This window comes from Acomys minous (genome assembly GCF_964271855.1).
Source record: "Acomys minous genome assembly, chromosome: 19".
Classification (NCBI taxonomy): domain Eukaryota; kingdom Metazoa; phylum Chordata; class Mammalia; order Rodentia; family Muridae; genus Acomys; species Acomys minous.
In genome coordinates, this window is record NC_140499.1 from 52,799,928 (window position 1) to 52,815,666 (window position 15,739).

At 43.5% G+C, this 15,739-nt stretch overlaps 1 protein-coding gene across 6 annotated transcripts in view; it reads right to left on the bottom strand.

The window, feature by feature from the left end:
* Window positions 1-12,612: 12,612 nt before the first annotated feature.
* Window positions 12,613-15,739, bottom strand: part of TMEM144 (transmembrane protein 144) — a 47,737-nt gene continuing 44,610 nt past the window's right edge. For all 6 annotated transcript variants that reach the window (XM_084769056.1, XM_084769057.1, XM_084769055.1 and 3 more), the window contains one exon: window positions 12,613-14,288. In XM_084769056.1, the coding sequence (XP_084625182.1) occupies window positions 14,205-14,288 (84 nt within the window). In that variant the 3' untranslated portion in view covers window positions 12,613-14,204. The remainder of the gene's footprint in view (window positions 14,289-15,739) is intronic.

The window sequence follows — 15,739 nt, forward strand, 5'->3', positions numbered from 1 at the left end:
ATGGTCACCAAGCTTCAAAAGAAGAAATACTTGAGTATACCTATTTTTCCTTTAATGTATAATTCTAAAGATGGCGCTGACAGCTTTTCAAAAATTTCAAGCCTGAGATTTTCGCTCTCTTTCCTGTCCTCCATTCATCGCTTTGGTCTCATTTCCAGGCCCATAGCAGCCTGTTTGAGGATACCACTCCTACCCTTCCCCGAGTCCTAGGAGACTCTGTCAAGCTTTGTTATGGACCCAAATTTTCCTCCTTCATGTGGAGCCTCTCAACACATACTTTTAACCCACCCCATCCCTTTCTATCAGCCCCCCCCCAATACCTATAAACATTTTCCACCTGGTACCTCCACTAGCTACCACCCCTGGCAGGGATTCCTGTAGGTGAATCACATTATTCTCCCAGTCCTCCATGAGGATCTCTCTATTCTTGCCCTCAGTCCTGGAACAAACTGCTTATAGATGGCCCTCCTTCCATCTCAACTCAATTCTCTGGAGACACCAATGCTTGTTTCAGACCGAGGGTCCCACTAGCCTTTTTATTCTTGTCTCTCCAGAATGTTCTTTGCAGGATCCCCTCTTCCTACCACACCACCAACTACCTAGACACCCAGCCTCTTGTTGTGGACAGGGTCCCCTTACCTCTTTTCCTGAATGCCCTCTTGGCCCGCATCTATTCCTCTTGGCCACTTACTGACCTACAGAGGCACTCTTACCATACAATGTGCAGCCACCACACTTTTCCTAAGATCCAGAGAGGGCAACAGAGATTAAGGAATAGAACAGCCTCCCAACAAAGACCAGAACAACACCTAGAATTACCCCAACCATCCCAATTCCAAATGTCTAGACAACAATGCCACCAACATTAACAACCAAGACGGAATGCCTCCACCACAACCCAGTGACCCTATTATAGTAGGCCTTGAGAAATATACTATGGCTGAATCAAAAGGCAAGGACTTCAAAATAGCAATTATGACTAGGTTCAAAGACCTTATAGAGGATGTGAATAAATCCCTCTGGCCACCTCGTTGCTCACTCCTTCCTCAATATGCCTAGTTGTCCAACCCTGTTACTGGGCAGGGATCCTATGGCTAAACTTTTCCTTTTCTGTTCATCCAATCCCTTCCAGAATTTTCCCTCTCCTTCTAGCCTCTGAAGACTCTTCTTGTCCTCAGGCTGATGCTAATACTTTGCCCTATCCTCTGCCAGAATCCCTCATTGCCCTCAATTATGAGGTGTTTTCTCTTCCCAGTGGCTGTCCATCATGCCCCTATCCAGGGACCCTACTTCACACCCCTGTCATTTTTCAAGACCACATCTCTTTAAAATATAGACAAGACTTAAAACCTGCCATGCAATGCCTTCTTAATAAAAGTATTCTCAAGTTCCTCACTCACCCTATACCACCCATTTCTTGCCTGTCCTAACACCTGAAGACTCCTAGCCCCTGGTCCAGGACCTCAGGATTAGTCATGTGGCTGCCCTGCCATTATATGCAGTGATGCTAAACCCTTTCTCTTAACCTTAACTCTACTTCTTCAGGTCTCCTCCTCTACATTTCTGTTTACTCTTCTAGGCGTTAAGGACCCTTATTTACCACGTGTTTGCACTCAGATTCATATGACCTCCTTGCCTTCACCTGAGAGGACCCTGACACTGGAAGATCCTCCCCAAATGTCCCCATTTCATCAGCCAGGCTCTGGCCACTGGCCTCCTTTCTCTAAACCTGTCTCCCAGCCACTTAATCCCGTATGTAAATGACCTACTATACATCCCCTCAGTGTCACAACAATATACTGATCAACTTCTTAATGTTTTTAGGAAACAAAGGAATCTCCCTTTCCAAAGCTCCAATTTCTGTCCTTCTTGTTTTCCCTCTAACAGCCGAGAGCTCAGACAGTCCCTGTAGGCCCTCACATGCCAACCACCAAAAAGAGATTTTCTTCCTCCTTGTCCCGGCAGGGTAACTTAGAACCTGAATTCACAGCTTTGCTTTTTTAGCTCACCTCTTTATGTAGCAGCTAAGGTCTCTCTCTAACTGAGCCTCTAGAAGCCTGTTGTGCCTGCTTTTTCTCACCTTGGAGAGGCAGTCCTTCAAGGCCGCTGTTCCGCCTCTCCCAGATCTTGACCAACCCTTTATCCTGTGTGGTGATTGATCTAGAGCCACTATGCACTCAGATGTTAATTGCTTTCCCTCCCCCTACCAGCACCCCTACTTCAAGATTCTTACTAAGTGATGCTGTGTAGCTTTGCTTCCAAATGATCCCCGATTGGCCAATAAATGCCTCTACCTGGGAAGGGCAGAAGAGAGGTAAGCCTAGCTAAATATTGGAGGACAGGAGGATCATGGGAGGGGGAGGAGAAAGGAGAGAGGTACAGGAGAGGAGGAAGAAAGAAGCAGAGACACCATCGATTAACGGAAGGAAGAACCACATGACTGGGAGGGGTTTACTCTGAGGATCGGTGATACTAAGAAAAATCCCCGATGAACAGCATGTGCAAGTACTTGTGGAAATTATGGGTGGGAAAGTAGCCTAGGTAGGAATAATTAAATCAAGTGGCAAGTGATGTGGGGCTGGGAGGTAAAAGATAGCTTAGGGGGTTAGTTTCTGCCCAGTTCCAGTGTATAGGTATATCAAAAATCTAACAGGTGTCTGTTATATTTAAAAAAATTAAGGCAGTAAGATAAGGTGGTAAGATGTAAGAAGGTACCAGGCAGCAGATATTATGCTGTAGAGGAGTTTATTAAATGAGCATGGGAGGAGAAGGAAGGGGGGAAAGGGGTACCCCAGAGAGACAGAGGAAGAATGAGAAGAGAAAGAAAGAGTAAGAGGGGTAAGAAAGAGAGACCATGAGGGAGGGTCTATCCTTTTATATGGCGCTGGGCAGGGCCACACTGCTGTGGCAGGTAAGCAATGACATCATGGATAAGCGAAGTGAAACAGAATCCTAACAGTATCTGTGTCTCTTGTTGATATGACTGTGGGTTAAATAACAACTGCCGTAATGACTATATGCATTCATAGTAAATATTAATAGCGCTTCTCTACTACAATCCTGTATACTACCGAAAAAATGAGGGATGGTTCTGGGGGTTTGGGGACAAAGGAGGGGCCCCCACCTCTGCCTCTGTTGCCTATCTTTCCAAACAGCTAGATACAAGAGTAAGAGGATGACAGCCTTGCCTGTAGGCGCTAGTAGCAGCCTGCCTATTAGTCCACATTTGGTTGCTCTCTCTTACCACACTGGCTCAGGGATGTTCTACCAAACGAGAGCCTCTCTACTCTGTCTCCTTCAAAGCTTCAACATTTTCACACCTTCCTAGAAAATCCAAATCTCCCACTTGATTCCTGCCCTCTTCTCCACCTTCCTATCCTTCCCAGCACCACTACCCTCACCCTCCTGGCTGGAATCATTTGAACACCTTACTTCCAAAAATCCACAACTTTCTATTTCCCCTTGTCACACTTGACTCATAGAGGAATGCTCATCTCTCGGCTCTGCTGGCTCTCATCAAGTTTCCTCTGACCATGGTATAGAGTCTTTTTCCCCTTCACCACCAGGTTCTACTAATGATATATCTATAAAGACATATCAGTATATCTATCTATCTATCTATCTATCTATCTATCTATCTATCTATCTATCTATCTTTGGGAAATGCTTTTGTTGACAGGACTGCTAAAGAGGCCAGCTGGCACCCCAGCCCTCCAACCTCTAGTCTCCTTTAGGTTCTTCCTAGCTTATCTCCTGCCTGTTCACAGAGTCCCAGCAACACGCCCTATCAGCCCTGTCCCTGCTGCTGCAGCAGCAAGCACACCTCAGCCAGCTCCTCCCCAATGGTTTGGTTGCCTGGCTGGGCTGTTCACAGGTAGGAAACACAGTTCACCTTCAAACACACCTGCCTTAACACCTGCCAATAATTTTGAGTACAATAGATGGATATGTTACTTGCTGATTATACAAAATTGAGAGCCTTAAAGGAAAGTTTAAATTACTCGAGTCTCTTAAATAAAAAAGCTTCAAAACTGAGGCTCAATTACCTGTCTGCTAAAATTGATTTCAGGTGTAAAAATCAGGGCTTGCCTTTTCCTAGAGGTAAAGCAGTGGTTCTCAGTCTTCCTAGTGCTATGACCCTTATACAGTTCCTCATGTGGTGGTGACAGCCCCTCTCCTCCCATGATAACACTATTGCTATTTTATAACTGTAGCTTTGCTGCTATTATGAACTATAATGTGAATATTTTTGGAGACAGAGGATTTCCAAAAGGGGTCTCAACCCATAGAACTGATAACAATGGAGCTAGGCGAACAGGTTTCAATTTAAAAAAAAAAAATCAACCCAGGGAGGCAGAGGCAGGTAGATCAGTGTGAGTTTGAGGCCAACTTGGTCTACAAAGCAAGTCCAGGGCAGCCAAGGCTACGCAGAGAAACCCCTGTCTCAGAAAAAAACAAAACCAAAAAACAATCAAAATAACAAACAAAAAACCTCAAACCAAACCAAACCAAACAAACCACCATGCAGTTGTTACTGACTTAAAAATTGCTTTTTACTCTTTCTTTATTTTCAATAATGGTCTAAAAGGACTTTTTTTTCCCCCTATGACTACTGTCAATATGCAAGCTGTAGTAAAGATGAAAATGATTGTTTGTTTTCAGAGGGAAAGAAAAATAGAAGGTTTACACAAATTGTGAGGATCTGAGAAAGTGATTTAAGGTATGTGAAAAAATGAGACTTCAAATCATTCATATTATGTTAAAACGTCACAGTTCAGAATTTAACATTAATCAGTGGAGTTCTGATAATTCATTAGTCTGTCTCGGTGACAGGAGCGCTGGCTAGCAAAGCTTTAAAAAATAAAATAAAATTACCATAGTCACAGGCTCAAATTGTTTAATTCCCATTTGCTGTTTTCTTTTCTAAAAATAGACTTAAAATGCCTCTCACTGAGCTGCAACCATCTCTGTCCAATCTACATGTACCCAGTCCTCTCTCAAGAGCAAAGAGTGTTTATGTTTTTACCCCAGAACCAGCTTCTGGGTCCTTAAGCTTGTCTTCTTGTTGTTCTTTTTCCTGCAAAGACTTTTCTGGCTTTCTTTTCTTTTTCTTTCTTTCTTTCTTTTTTTTTTTAATACTTAAAAAAAATCTTTATTTAACATCATGAGAATTTATGTAGCACTAGTGAATCCTGAGGACATAAGGCATAGTTGTTTATTTATCATAATTTATACATCTCACATCCCGATTGTTATCCCCTTGATTGCATCTTCCTGTTCCCACCCTCCCTCCCTCTTCTGCTCTGTTCTCCTCCCATAGACCTCATGGGTGGAACTAGAGAAGACCATTCCTGTCTTTTTCCAGGTGAATGGCCATGCTTCTATCACACTGATAACTTTCGGGCCTTATTTTTGCTACACTCAAAGGTGTGAACCCATGTGAGCTGTTTGTAGACTTATTAACTGCTTTCTCTATAGTGAGGGTGTCAGTGCAGAAAAACATGGCCGTCTTCTAATGTATCTAAAATACCTGTCTCTTTTTGTCAACTTTTAAAAAAAAATTTCATGTAAGGTTTAGTGAGTTGTGACTTGGATCCATCTGTCATAGCTCAAATGGGCTCCGGATCCCTCGCCCAAGACAGACCTGAAGATTTCTAGCACATGTCTGTGATAAAGATCCTCACAAGTCCTTAACTATACTCTCTGCCCATAGTCTATATCTGTCCCAGTAGATTTCCACTCGGCCCGACAAATACCACACAGGAACCAACTTTAGCTCTGCAGTGGCTCATCTTCCAACCTCAGATGGTCCTGCAAAATTGGCCAGCCCTCAACTGGCTGATAGTTGAAAAGCTTCCTCCAGGACAGAATTAGTGAAATAACCAAACTACAGTCAGTAAACCAGATGCTCCTGATGGAGTTTCCTAGGGTCTCTTACTTGAGCCTCTGATTTGGGCAAGCATTCCAGACCTCGCTCTTCTCAAACCCACAAACCAGCAGGAAGTTGCCAGAGGACTAGCATCATGCCTTATCATCAACAAAAGGCTAAAATGCTAGGCCAAAAATGTTTTCCAAAATGGCAGGGCTAGTGGCAATGTCCTAAACAGAAGAATTTGGGCTAGGTAAACAGAAGAATTGGCACTGGAAAAACAAAGACCTAAAGGTTGGTTTCTGTTTGCTAGGAGCCTTCCTTAAAATACCAGGAAGTGCCTTTAATCTGCCCCAAAGGTAAGCACTTCGGGCATCTGGTTTCAGGTCAATCCAAACAGCATTCCACCTTGTTGACTGTCTCATAAAATCTCTGTACTTGCCCACCATTTTGCTCTTCTGTCTGCTCCCTTCCTTGCCACGGAGATAGCCTTGGCAGTTTGATTCCCCAGGAAACTTTTCCTTCTACCTAGGGAGCAATCCAGTTCAGTGGTTTTACTGCACCCGTCACTTACAATATCAATGTGACTAATCAAATAAAACCCGCTCAGGATCTCTTTATTGAACATGCAACGTTCTGTGTAAGAGTCTATGGGTCAAAGACAAATGAAACACTAAATAAAGTAAGGATGAATAAATGATTTGTGTGTTCACTAAAGATACATGCTATCAGGTTCTCCCGTTGAAGCAAGTGCACCCTGATCATGCTTCTGTGACACTTCTTGTTATGAGACCAGCTCTCTAGAGCTCCGGCCACCAGAACTTCCGGGCCATGATTAATTGAATGTACCTTATGAGCATAAAGGAACCTCTCCTTTCCCGAGGTTGCTCTTTTCAAGTGTTTTTCCTTAAAGAGTTGTGAGACAACAGATGTATAAACTGTGCAGGATCTGCTCACCTCAAGTTGGTTTCTTCTATTCCTGCAATCAAAAGAGACACAGCTAACAGGAGAGCTAGGGTGAAGCCAAGCAGAAGTTACCAGTTGGCCCCTATATTCAACACTCTTACTGCTACAAATACCTGAAAGAGATAGACTAAGGTAGAAAAGTCCAATTACTAGATCTTGATTTATTTAATGAGTTACTTAAAGCACTGTTCGGACTGCCTATGTGCCAAGCATGACGTCACTTGATACCTGGAACAGAGTGACCTGAAGAAATAGCCAAAACAATGGGCCGTTCCCTTAACAACTGCTGACTGCCAAATACGCTTCTGTAAAACCTTGCCTGCCTGCCCTCCCCACCTTGTGGTTTTAGGGTATAAAATGAGAATGCAAACTAGACCCCAGGACTGAGGCCTTTCAAGAGCTGCCCTGGCTTTGGTCCACTGATGACATCTCCTTTCTTCCACGCTATTGAGTGCTTGTTCCAGACACAGTCCCAAAACATCCCCGAGAGCCTGCAACTGCCCCTTTGGAAAGCTGGGGCAACCTTGCGTCACTCAACTGTGTACAATCCAAGTTCCCACAATATGCTGGGACTCTAAAGTCTGATGGGTTTTCAGTAGAAAGACTGTAAGTTCGTTGGTCCTTTCTGGTTTTTTTTTTTTTTTTTTTTTTTAAGTTCAAGATAAAATGAGGGAATTGGGTCAGAGGATGACCCCACGGACACAGTAACTAATCTCAAATCCTAAAAATACTCAGTTTAAGGGCTTAAAAAGACATTTAAAGTGGAAGCAAATTCCTCTTTCAGCAGGTGAGTCACATTTCTGATTTCATAGCTTCTCTCTCTCAGCAAGGGTCTCACATTGTCTGCTTCACAGCTTTAACCCACAGTCTTTGATGGAGGGCGGGAAAGAGAGATCAAGTGAGGCAGCGTCGGTGACATGAGGACACTCAGTGGGACCTGCCGTTTGCTGAGAAGTATGGCCACGCGAGTAGAGACTGAGCAGAGCTAACACTCACATGAGGAGTAAGGGGTTCCCTGCCTTCTCCTTGAGCCTCGTGCTCCCCTGGGCAGCAGGGGAGCGAGGTCTGTTCTCTCTGAAGAAATAATACAAGAAGAAAAGAGACAGGTCACGGGGCCTGGAATAGGTAGACACACTTGAAAACAATTCTGGAAGACAGTACCTGAGCTAAGGCTGAATTACTAATGCCAAGTTTTCCTGTAACAGTATTTGAGCAAATTCAGACCTCAGAAAAAGAGCCTGGTCAAGGGACACTGTGTGACATTTATTTAGATTTCAGAAAACAGCTGTTGAAAACAAAAAACACAGAAAATAAAAGGCAGATAAAAGTGGGCAGTATTTCTAGAAAGCAAGAAAGTTAGACAATTATTAGTTTTAGGAGCCACTTCTAAGTGAAAAGAATGAATCTTTTGAAAATAGGAATGGATTACAAACTTGGGTGAGAGAAAGTCCAAGGTGTGTTGCTTCACAAAGCATGGCATACATTAAGATTGATGAGGTGCAGAGGGCCTTCTGCTGGCCAGCATAAAGAGTCCATAGCGAAGAAGGGAGGAACAGGGTAAAGTTGTTTCATAGCAGAACAAAAGGTAAGGAATATATAATTAATGACATAATCACATGAGCTCCCCTTTGCAACTGTTGATGTAATCATATATTTAAGCAAAGTTACCAGTAAATGTTCAAGGCATTAGGCAAAAAGTGTTGAACTGTATCATCGTCAAAACAATAAAAACAACTGTAAATCTGATGGAAAGGGCTTTAATCCAATGACCAAAGGCAGCTCCACCAACAATGGAAGAAACTGGGATTCTTTGGTGTGTGATAGATGGTGCCCATCAACCAATTTGAAAAATAAACAGATTTACTAATGAACATACATTATACTCTAGGCTAAGGGCTTATTCTTACAAAGTGTAGATTGTGATTCCAAAACTCCCGAGAGTCAATTATCGAGATATACATAGGAAGAAAGTTCCAGAAAAGGAAGAAGGGGATCTGAACCCAAGCAAAGTATGGTTGATGCCTTCTCACAGAGGTGATGCACACAGATGCTACACATGTGCCAGGTACTCTTCGTCACACTGGGGAAATCATTTAAAGGTCATTTGGGCCAGAGTGTGAGGGCATGTTCGTAGGGATGAGACTTAGAATTTTTGTGGAACATTTTGATAGTATTAACGCAAAGTTAAGTGTGTACCCATCTCATGATGTCTAGCCACACCTTGTGAACATTCACATAGACACACAGAGACACCGGTGATGCCCTTCAATTTTGGTAGTAAAATACTGAAAGCCGTCTTTAAAACTGTGTGAGAAAATAGAAATCAAGCAATTGGGAAAAAATAAGAAGTGCTACCTAATTTTGTTTGTGTCTTTGCTGTTGTTTTGAAGACAAAATTGTCAGTTGAAACAGTAAGCAAACCTAATTTAATTAAACTGATGTCCATTCCAGACAGAACTGATGGACACCTTAAGAATCACTTAGAAAGGGGCCAGGCTCTTACCCTGTGAAGACTTTCCTTTGTGACAGTTTTGAGCCACAGCCCATAATATGTAGGGCAGTTTTTGTTGGTGTGCTCTTGTAGGCAAGGGGGTTGCCTAGGAATGGGGCACCCTGTGGGCTTCTCAAGTGTGTTCTTGGATGAACAGAGTTAGGGAGATAAGCAACAGATTACCAAGAATCTGTTGTGATGTGACAGTGACTCAGTGGATAAGAGATCAAGATGGATTGCTTCTGCAGACTGTTTCCTGACATGGATGATAAGCATTAGTAGACAAAAATGTAAGCCTGGCATGGTGGCTCACACCTTTAATCCCAGCACTTGGGAGGCAGAGGCAGGTGGATCACTGTAAACTCAAGGCCAGCCAGGTCTACAAAGAGAGTCCAAGACAGCCAAGGCTACACAGTGAAACCTTGTCTGGAAAAATTGGGGGGAAAATGTAACCAAGAGGAACATGAGGAGCCAGAAGAATGCTTCTAGTTCAAAGTCTGGTGTACATTTGGTCCTTAAGAAAACTACAGAAGCAGGCGGTGGCACATATCTTTAATCCCTGCCCTGGGGACCCAGAAGCAGGTGGATCTTTATGAGTCTGAGTCCAGCCTGGTCTACAGAGTGAGTTCCAGGACAGCTAAGGCCACACAGAGAAACCCTGTCTGGAAAACATAACAAAACAAAAACAAAAACAAAACAGAAAGCCAAAAACGAAAAAGAAAAGTCCCCTTCTTATTGTTGACATGAGCAGATTTATTGACAAGATGGTATATGTGGAATATTACTTTAAGTTTTGGAAGCACTGAAGAGTGAAGTGACCTAACACAGAGCAGAACTATAAGCCTGTACATGAAGCAACTCGCCTTACGATGGGACTTCAAGCATGTCCAACTTTCTGTCTTCAGTACAATTTGTGTTGTGATTTTCCACTAGGTGTTTCAGAGCTGAAATAAACACTCTCATGCCCAAACACCACCTTTGCCCAGTATAATTCCATACCTAGGAGAAAGGGATGGCTGACATACCTTCTCAACACTGTCTGGCAGGGAGGGTTAAGTCTGTAAGATTCCACATTCGCTGGACATGTACTTACAGCAAGTGCTTGACCTAATGAGCCCACTGGGAAAACATTTCAGCCTCTTATTGGAAAAAGGCCTTCAAAAAAAAAAATAGCAGGGCGAATAGTTCCAGGTCTCTGTGACCTGAAGTGTCTAATTAAGCTAAAGAATTACTAGTGCATCTTTGAGAAAAACGGAGGCCATGCGCCCTGGTGAGTCAGTAAAGATGCATTGTCATGTGGTCAGAGAGCGGTGTGGCTTTGCCATGTCCTCCCTGGTGTTGGTGGCATTCATTGTGAAAAATTCTTGGACAAGGTCACACTGTGCACTTAAATACTTCTAAAACAAGTGTTTTTTTTGTGATGTCTTCACCTTATAGGAAATGAAATGGCAATGTCCAAATACCAAGAAAAGGATAATAAAGCAGTCACTGAGCAGATGCCACACGGAGAGTTAGAGGCAAGGCTAGGATCTCAATGATACAGCAGTGATTTTAGACACTGGTGTGCGCTTGGTATAGTCATTTACAGGTGAGACATGCGAAGGAGGGTGGGTGGAGGAGAGAGGGTGGGCAAGGGGCTCTCGGTTTCTGAGAGAATCCCAAATTATCAATCAGACATACGCTGCCCTCTGGTGGTCAAGTGGGAAACTGCATGTTCCGGGTGAATAAATGATCAATTAAAAATCAAGGCAACCAGGTTACTTCATATTATGAGAATAATTCATTTGGTTGCATTTTCCACAGTCATTGACGTTGAATGATTCATCTTAAAGAAGCTCTGGTTTTATCATTTCCTCCCCTTCTTTGGCAGTGGCTGCAAGAAAGCCTGAGACTCAAGCTGTCCCTTTGAGGGCTAGGACATTTTGTCAGCAGATGCCCGTTTGATCCTCAAGAGAGTGACACATACAGCATTTAGTGAGAAATAAATAACAAATAAGCAGAAAACCTTGACTCAGCCTGACCTCACTTTGAAATTGCACTGAGGAGCAGGGATTCTTTCTTTCTTTCTTTTTTAAATCTTGATTTATATATTTTAAATATATTTATATACCAGAAGAAGGCATCAAATCCTACGAGACTACAGTTATAGATGGTTGTGAGCTTCTATGTGGGTGCTGGGAATTGAACTCAGGACCTTTGGAAGATCAGCCAGTGCAGTGACTCCTTGTAGTTTACACAAGGAATGGCACTTAGCCTGATAAGCAACGTGGGCTTCTGTTTCCTCTCCCTGCCTAATGGCTTTCAAGATCAAATACTTCCGTGCACGAACACACGCAGTCACACTGGGCTAAGTTAAACAGGGATAAAGACTGATTTGTAGCTCAAAGTAGATGCTATACTGCCAGCCCCAAGATTCCTAATTTTCTGTTCTGCAGTTCCCACAATCTGACCTTATTGGGCGGCTCCATTTGTGTTATGCGGTTTCCTTTCGGGACACATGGTGGCAGGAGCTCTTTGGTACAAACATGGTGGTCATTTTTGCAAAAACAAAAACAAACAAACAACAAACAAACAAAAAAACCTGAGAAAAACTCAAAACAGCAGAATCCTGCTGTGCTAGCCAAATACAATTAAAACCTCAAAACTTCACCCCTAAGTGGAGCAAACAAAGCGGAGATTACACATTTGTTCCTTAGGGTTGATCAGTAGGAGGGAGAGAGACAAAACCAAACAAACACCAGGAGTCACATCAGGGTAAACAATCTGAAGGTCCGAGGGCAGAGCGATTGGAAGCCTTTCCCTCCTAGGCTGCGTACAATGCGTACAATGCGCACAATGCGTACGAGGCATGGAGCCTGCAAGAAGCGGGATCTACATCCATGATCAGGAAGTGACTCGTGGCTTCTGGCCAGTGCTGCCTGAGCGTGTCCCTAACAACCAGATGTCCCTGTTCCAAAAGACGCAGAGCCTGGCAAACACCAGCGAGTGTGCTAGGACACAGATGCGCCCCTATAACATAACCATGGAGGGTAAATTGTTTGGTAACCGTTTTGGAAAAGCTTGTGCCCCACCCCCTGCCCCCCGGCACACAATATTTTTATTAATATTGTAGTTACTGATTGGTGGTGGGATAAGGCTCCCCCTTTAAAAAATTTTTTTTACCAGTATTTTTTCTTGCAATTTTCTTACTTTCTGTTTAAAATTCTGCATGTGCACTGGCAACCTCACAAAGAGTAATTAAATGCTGCCCACCATACAATCCTAAAATATATCCATAAAAGTAAAATAGCTTTTTAAATCACATCAATTTATTCACATTTTTTCCATATCAACATAATTTAATAATGTTTCAAGTAAAAAACGGAAACAGATAGAAGTCATTATTATTATCAAATGCTTTGGTTAGCAATTCAGTGATTAGACAGGGTGTTTCTGACTTGGTGAGACAAAGTGTAAGTTGGGATGAGGGTGGTATGGACTGCAGTTCTTATAAGTTCTAATTTTTCTTTTATCTCTAAACTTTGTTTCCCCTTGATTAACAGCTAATAGCAATAGCAAACAAGGAGCAAGGAGCAAGGAAACATCTGTGAACGTATGAACAGATTTACCTACCCTGAACAACAGAGTCCAGGGCACATACAGTCATTGAGCCCCCTTCACAGGAAGCGTCCATGCCAAGGAGTCAGGTGTAAAGCCACGTATCTCATATGGACACCAATGAGGTGTAAGCCGGGCAGGTGCAGGATGCTATCCCTACATCCTGCTTAGCCCAGCAAAGTACTGCGTCATCAGAAGGGACTGGGTAAGAGGCACAGCAAACACGGCTATTATATTAAGGATGCAGCAGAGACCGTGGCAATGAGCTGTGTGCTTGCAGGTTGCTTTCTTAAAGAATCAAGCCAATACAAGCGCTATGCTCTTTTGTCTCCTAGAAATCATTTGAAACACGATCAAAACAAAACACTTCCAATTAAAACGATTTTAAGTAACTGTGTTTTAAGAACAGAAAAATGGCCAAACAAGAATACACTTTTTAAATTGAACCTGATAAACTAAAACCTTTATTTTAGCAACTCTAGAATAGTTTCCAAATCTGGAACCATGTACACACATGTGTGTGCTTGTGAATGTATACATTCTCTCTCTCTCTCTCTCTCTCTCTCTCTCTCTCTCTCTCTCTCTCTCTCTCTCTCTCTCTCTCTCTCTCTCTCACATACACACCCTGTAAGTGGTGGTGACTTGCTCTTTGAGGATGGATTTTATCTGAATAATAATCAAAATATTTTGATCTAAGAAGGGCAGGTAATGAATGTCAAGATCTTAGCCATATTAAAGTCAAAATAATTTTTGGCTAAAAATAATGAACTGGCCATTTAAACATTCAGTTAGCAACCATGACATTTACTTTCCTTAGTGAAGGGGCCGATATCTTTGAATTTGAATTCTATAAGGTAAGCCTACATTCCTCCCCTCAACCGCCAGAGAATTTATTTCTGATCCTCTTCACTAATAAGGTATAAACTCGGATGGTAATTTCCTTTGTACAAACTCCATCCTATATTCTGGATTACAGCGTTAAGCAGACACGGATGAATCCAGCACCCTCAGAGAGGCTGAGCCAAGAGTGCAGCCGGTCTTTGAGCCAGCCAGCGAAGGCCTGCCTTCGTTAACAGCTCGCTGGAAAGAGTTTTCACGCATCCTGGACCCAAATGCGGACTCTCTTCTTTCTCACGTTTGTGGAGTAAACAGTCATTTATACTTTGGTTCCCAGAGCGGCGAGATCCAATGCTAGACAGCATAGCAGTCCGCAGCATCAGCCTGCGCGGGGAAGGCAGTCTCCTAGCCGATCGCGCCCTCTGCTGCTCTTACTGTGAATAGTTAAATTTCGGAAAAAGCGGTGCATAAGGCCCCAGTCAAGATGATGCAGAATGCAAGTGTCAACAGTAAGTAGTTCCGGAGACCCTGAGAAATAAAAACAAGAATGCTTGCACTGAGTAAAACTTGAATCAAATTTAAATTTACAATATGTATATTTTAAGAAGACTGGCAATCATCTGCTCTGGGTGCCAGTACACCAGCTTGCCTGTCTGTCTGTCTGCCTGTCTGTCAGTCTGTCTCTCTTCCTTCCTTCTTTCCCTAGCGATCAATGATTCTCCTAGGAAAACCTGCATCAGTCTCCCTAATCCACCCACTGAACAAACATATGTGTGTACCCTCAGTGCATCCCCTGAGAGACAAAGTAAAGGCACATTACAGGTGAGGGCTTTTAACAAGCAGCCTCCATGTTGGTTGTAGACTCTTCACAGAGCTGGTTTGGAGAGTAGAGCTGGGCCTCTAACCCTTAGGTGTTATTATTGCCCAAGACAGTCGGAGCAGCAGGTGGAGACTTCTGGAGGAAAGAGCTTTGTGGTACACAGGCTGTTATTAGGCAGCATGGCTGTTTCCAGGGTGCCTTCAGTATGCCTGGAGCAAGGACAGGGGAGAGCAGGAAGGCCTGTGGTGGTCTGAAAGAATGCCCCACCCCTTGACCCATAGGGAGTGGCACTAGTAGAAGGTGTAGCCTTGATGGAGTTGGTGTGGCTCTATCAGGGAAAGTGTGTCACTGTGGGCGGGCCTTGAGGTCTCAGATGCTCAAGCCACACCCAGAGTGGCCGTCTCCCTCTCTAGATGTAGGACTCTCAGCTCCTTTTCCAGCACCATTATCTGCCTGCGTGCTGCCATGCTTCCCACCCTCCTGATAAGGGACTAAACCTCCGAAACTGTACGCCAGCCCCAATTAAATGTTTCCCTTGCCATGAACCTGGTGTCTCTTCACAGCAGTAGAATCCCAGCTAAGACAGTGGGGATTGGGGTGAACGGCCTGCCGAGTGCTTAAGGGCGTACAGGCCTTACTATGCTTTTGGGGTCCCACTTTTCCCAGCAATAAAAAGATATTAAAGAAACAGGAGGCTGTGGCTGTTCAGAATATTGGGAAGTCTGCATTATGGAAAGTCTATACTTTTTTGGGAGGATGTGACACAGATCGGAGGGGCCAGAATGAATGTAAGGAGACCCAGGAGGCGGCCCTAGCCCTCAAGAAAGGGGGTGGCACATAGGTGGTATGGTGAAGAAGGATCTAAAGAAACAGAAAGAGAGGTGAGAGGAAGATTAGCTTTTCCTGCTGTGTGTGGGCACTAGTGTTAGCGATGGGAGACATGGGTAGCCTCAGCCCAGGCATCTTCTGAGTCACAAAGAAATAGCTTCCTATAGTAAGCAGAAATATTTCATTTCCAGAAGATCTATCTTTAGGGGTACATATAGATCGATTTCAATATCTCCCTTCTGAGATGAAACCCTCAAACACTGAGAAACAATAACCTTCTGCCCCGAGCATTGTTTCTAGTCAATATCTTAGCCTCTTTGGCCATTTTTCT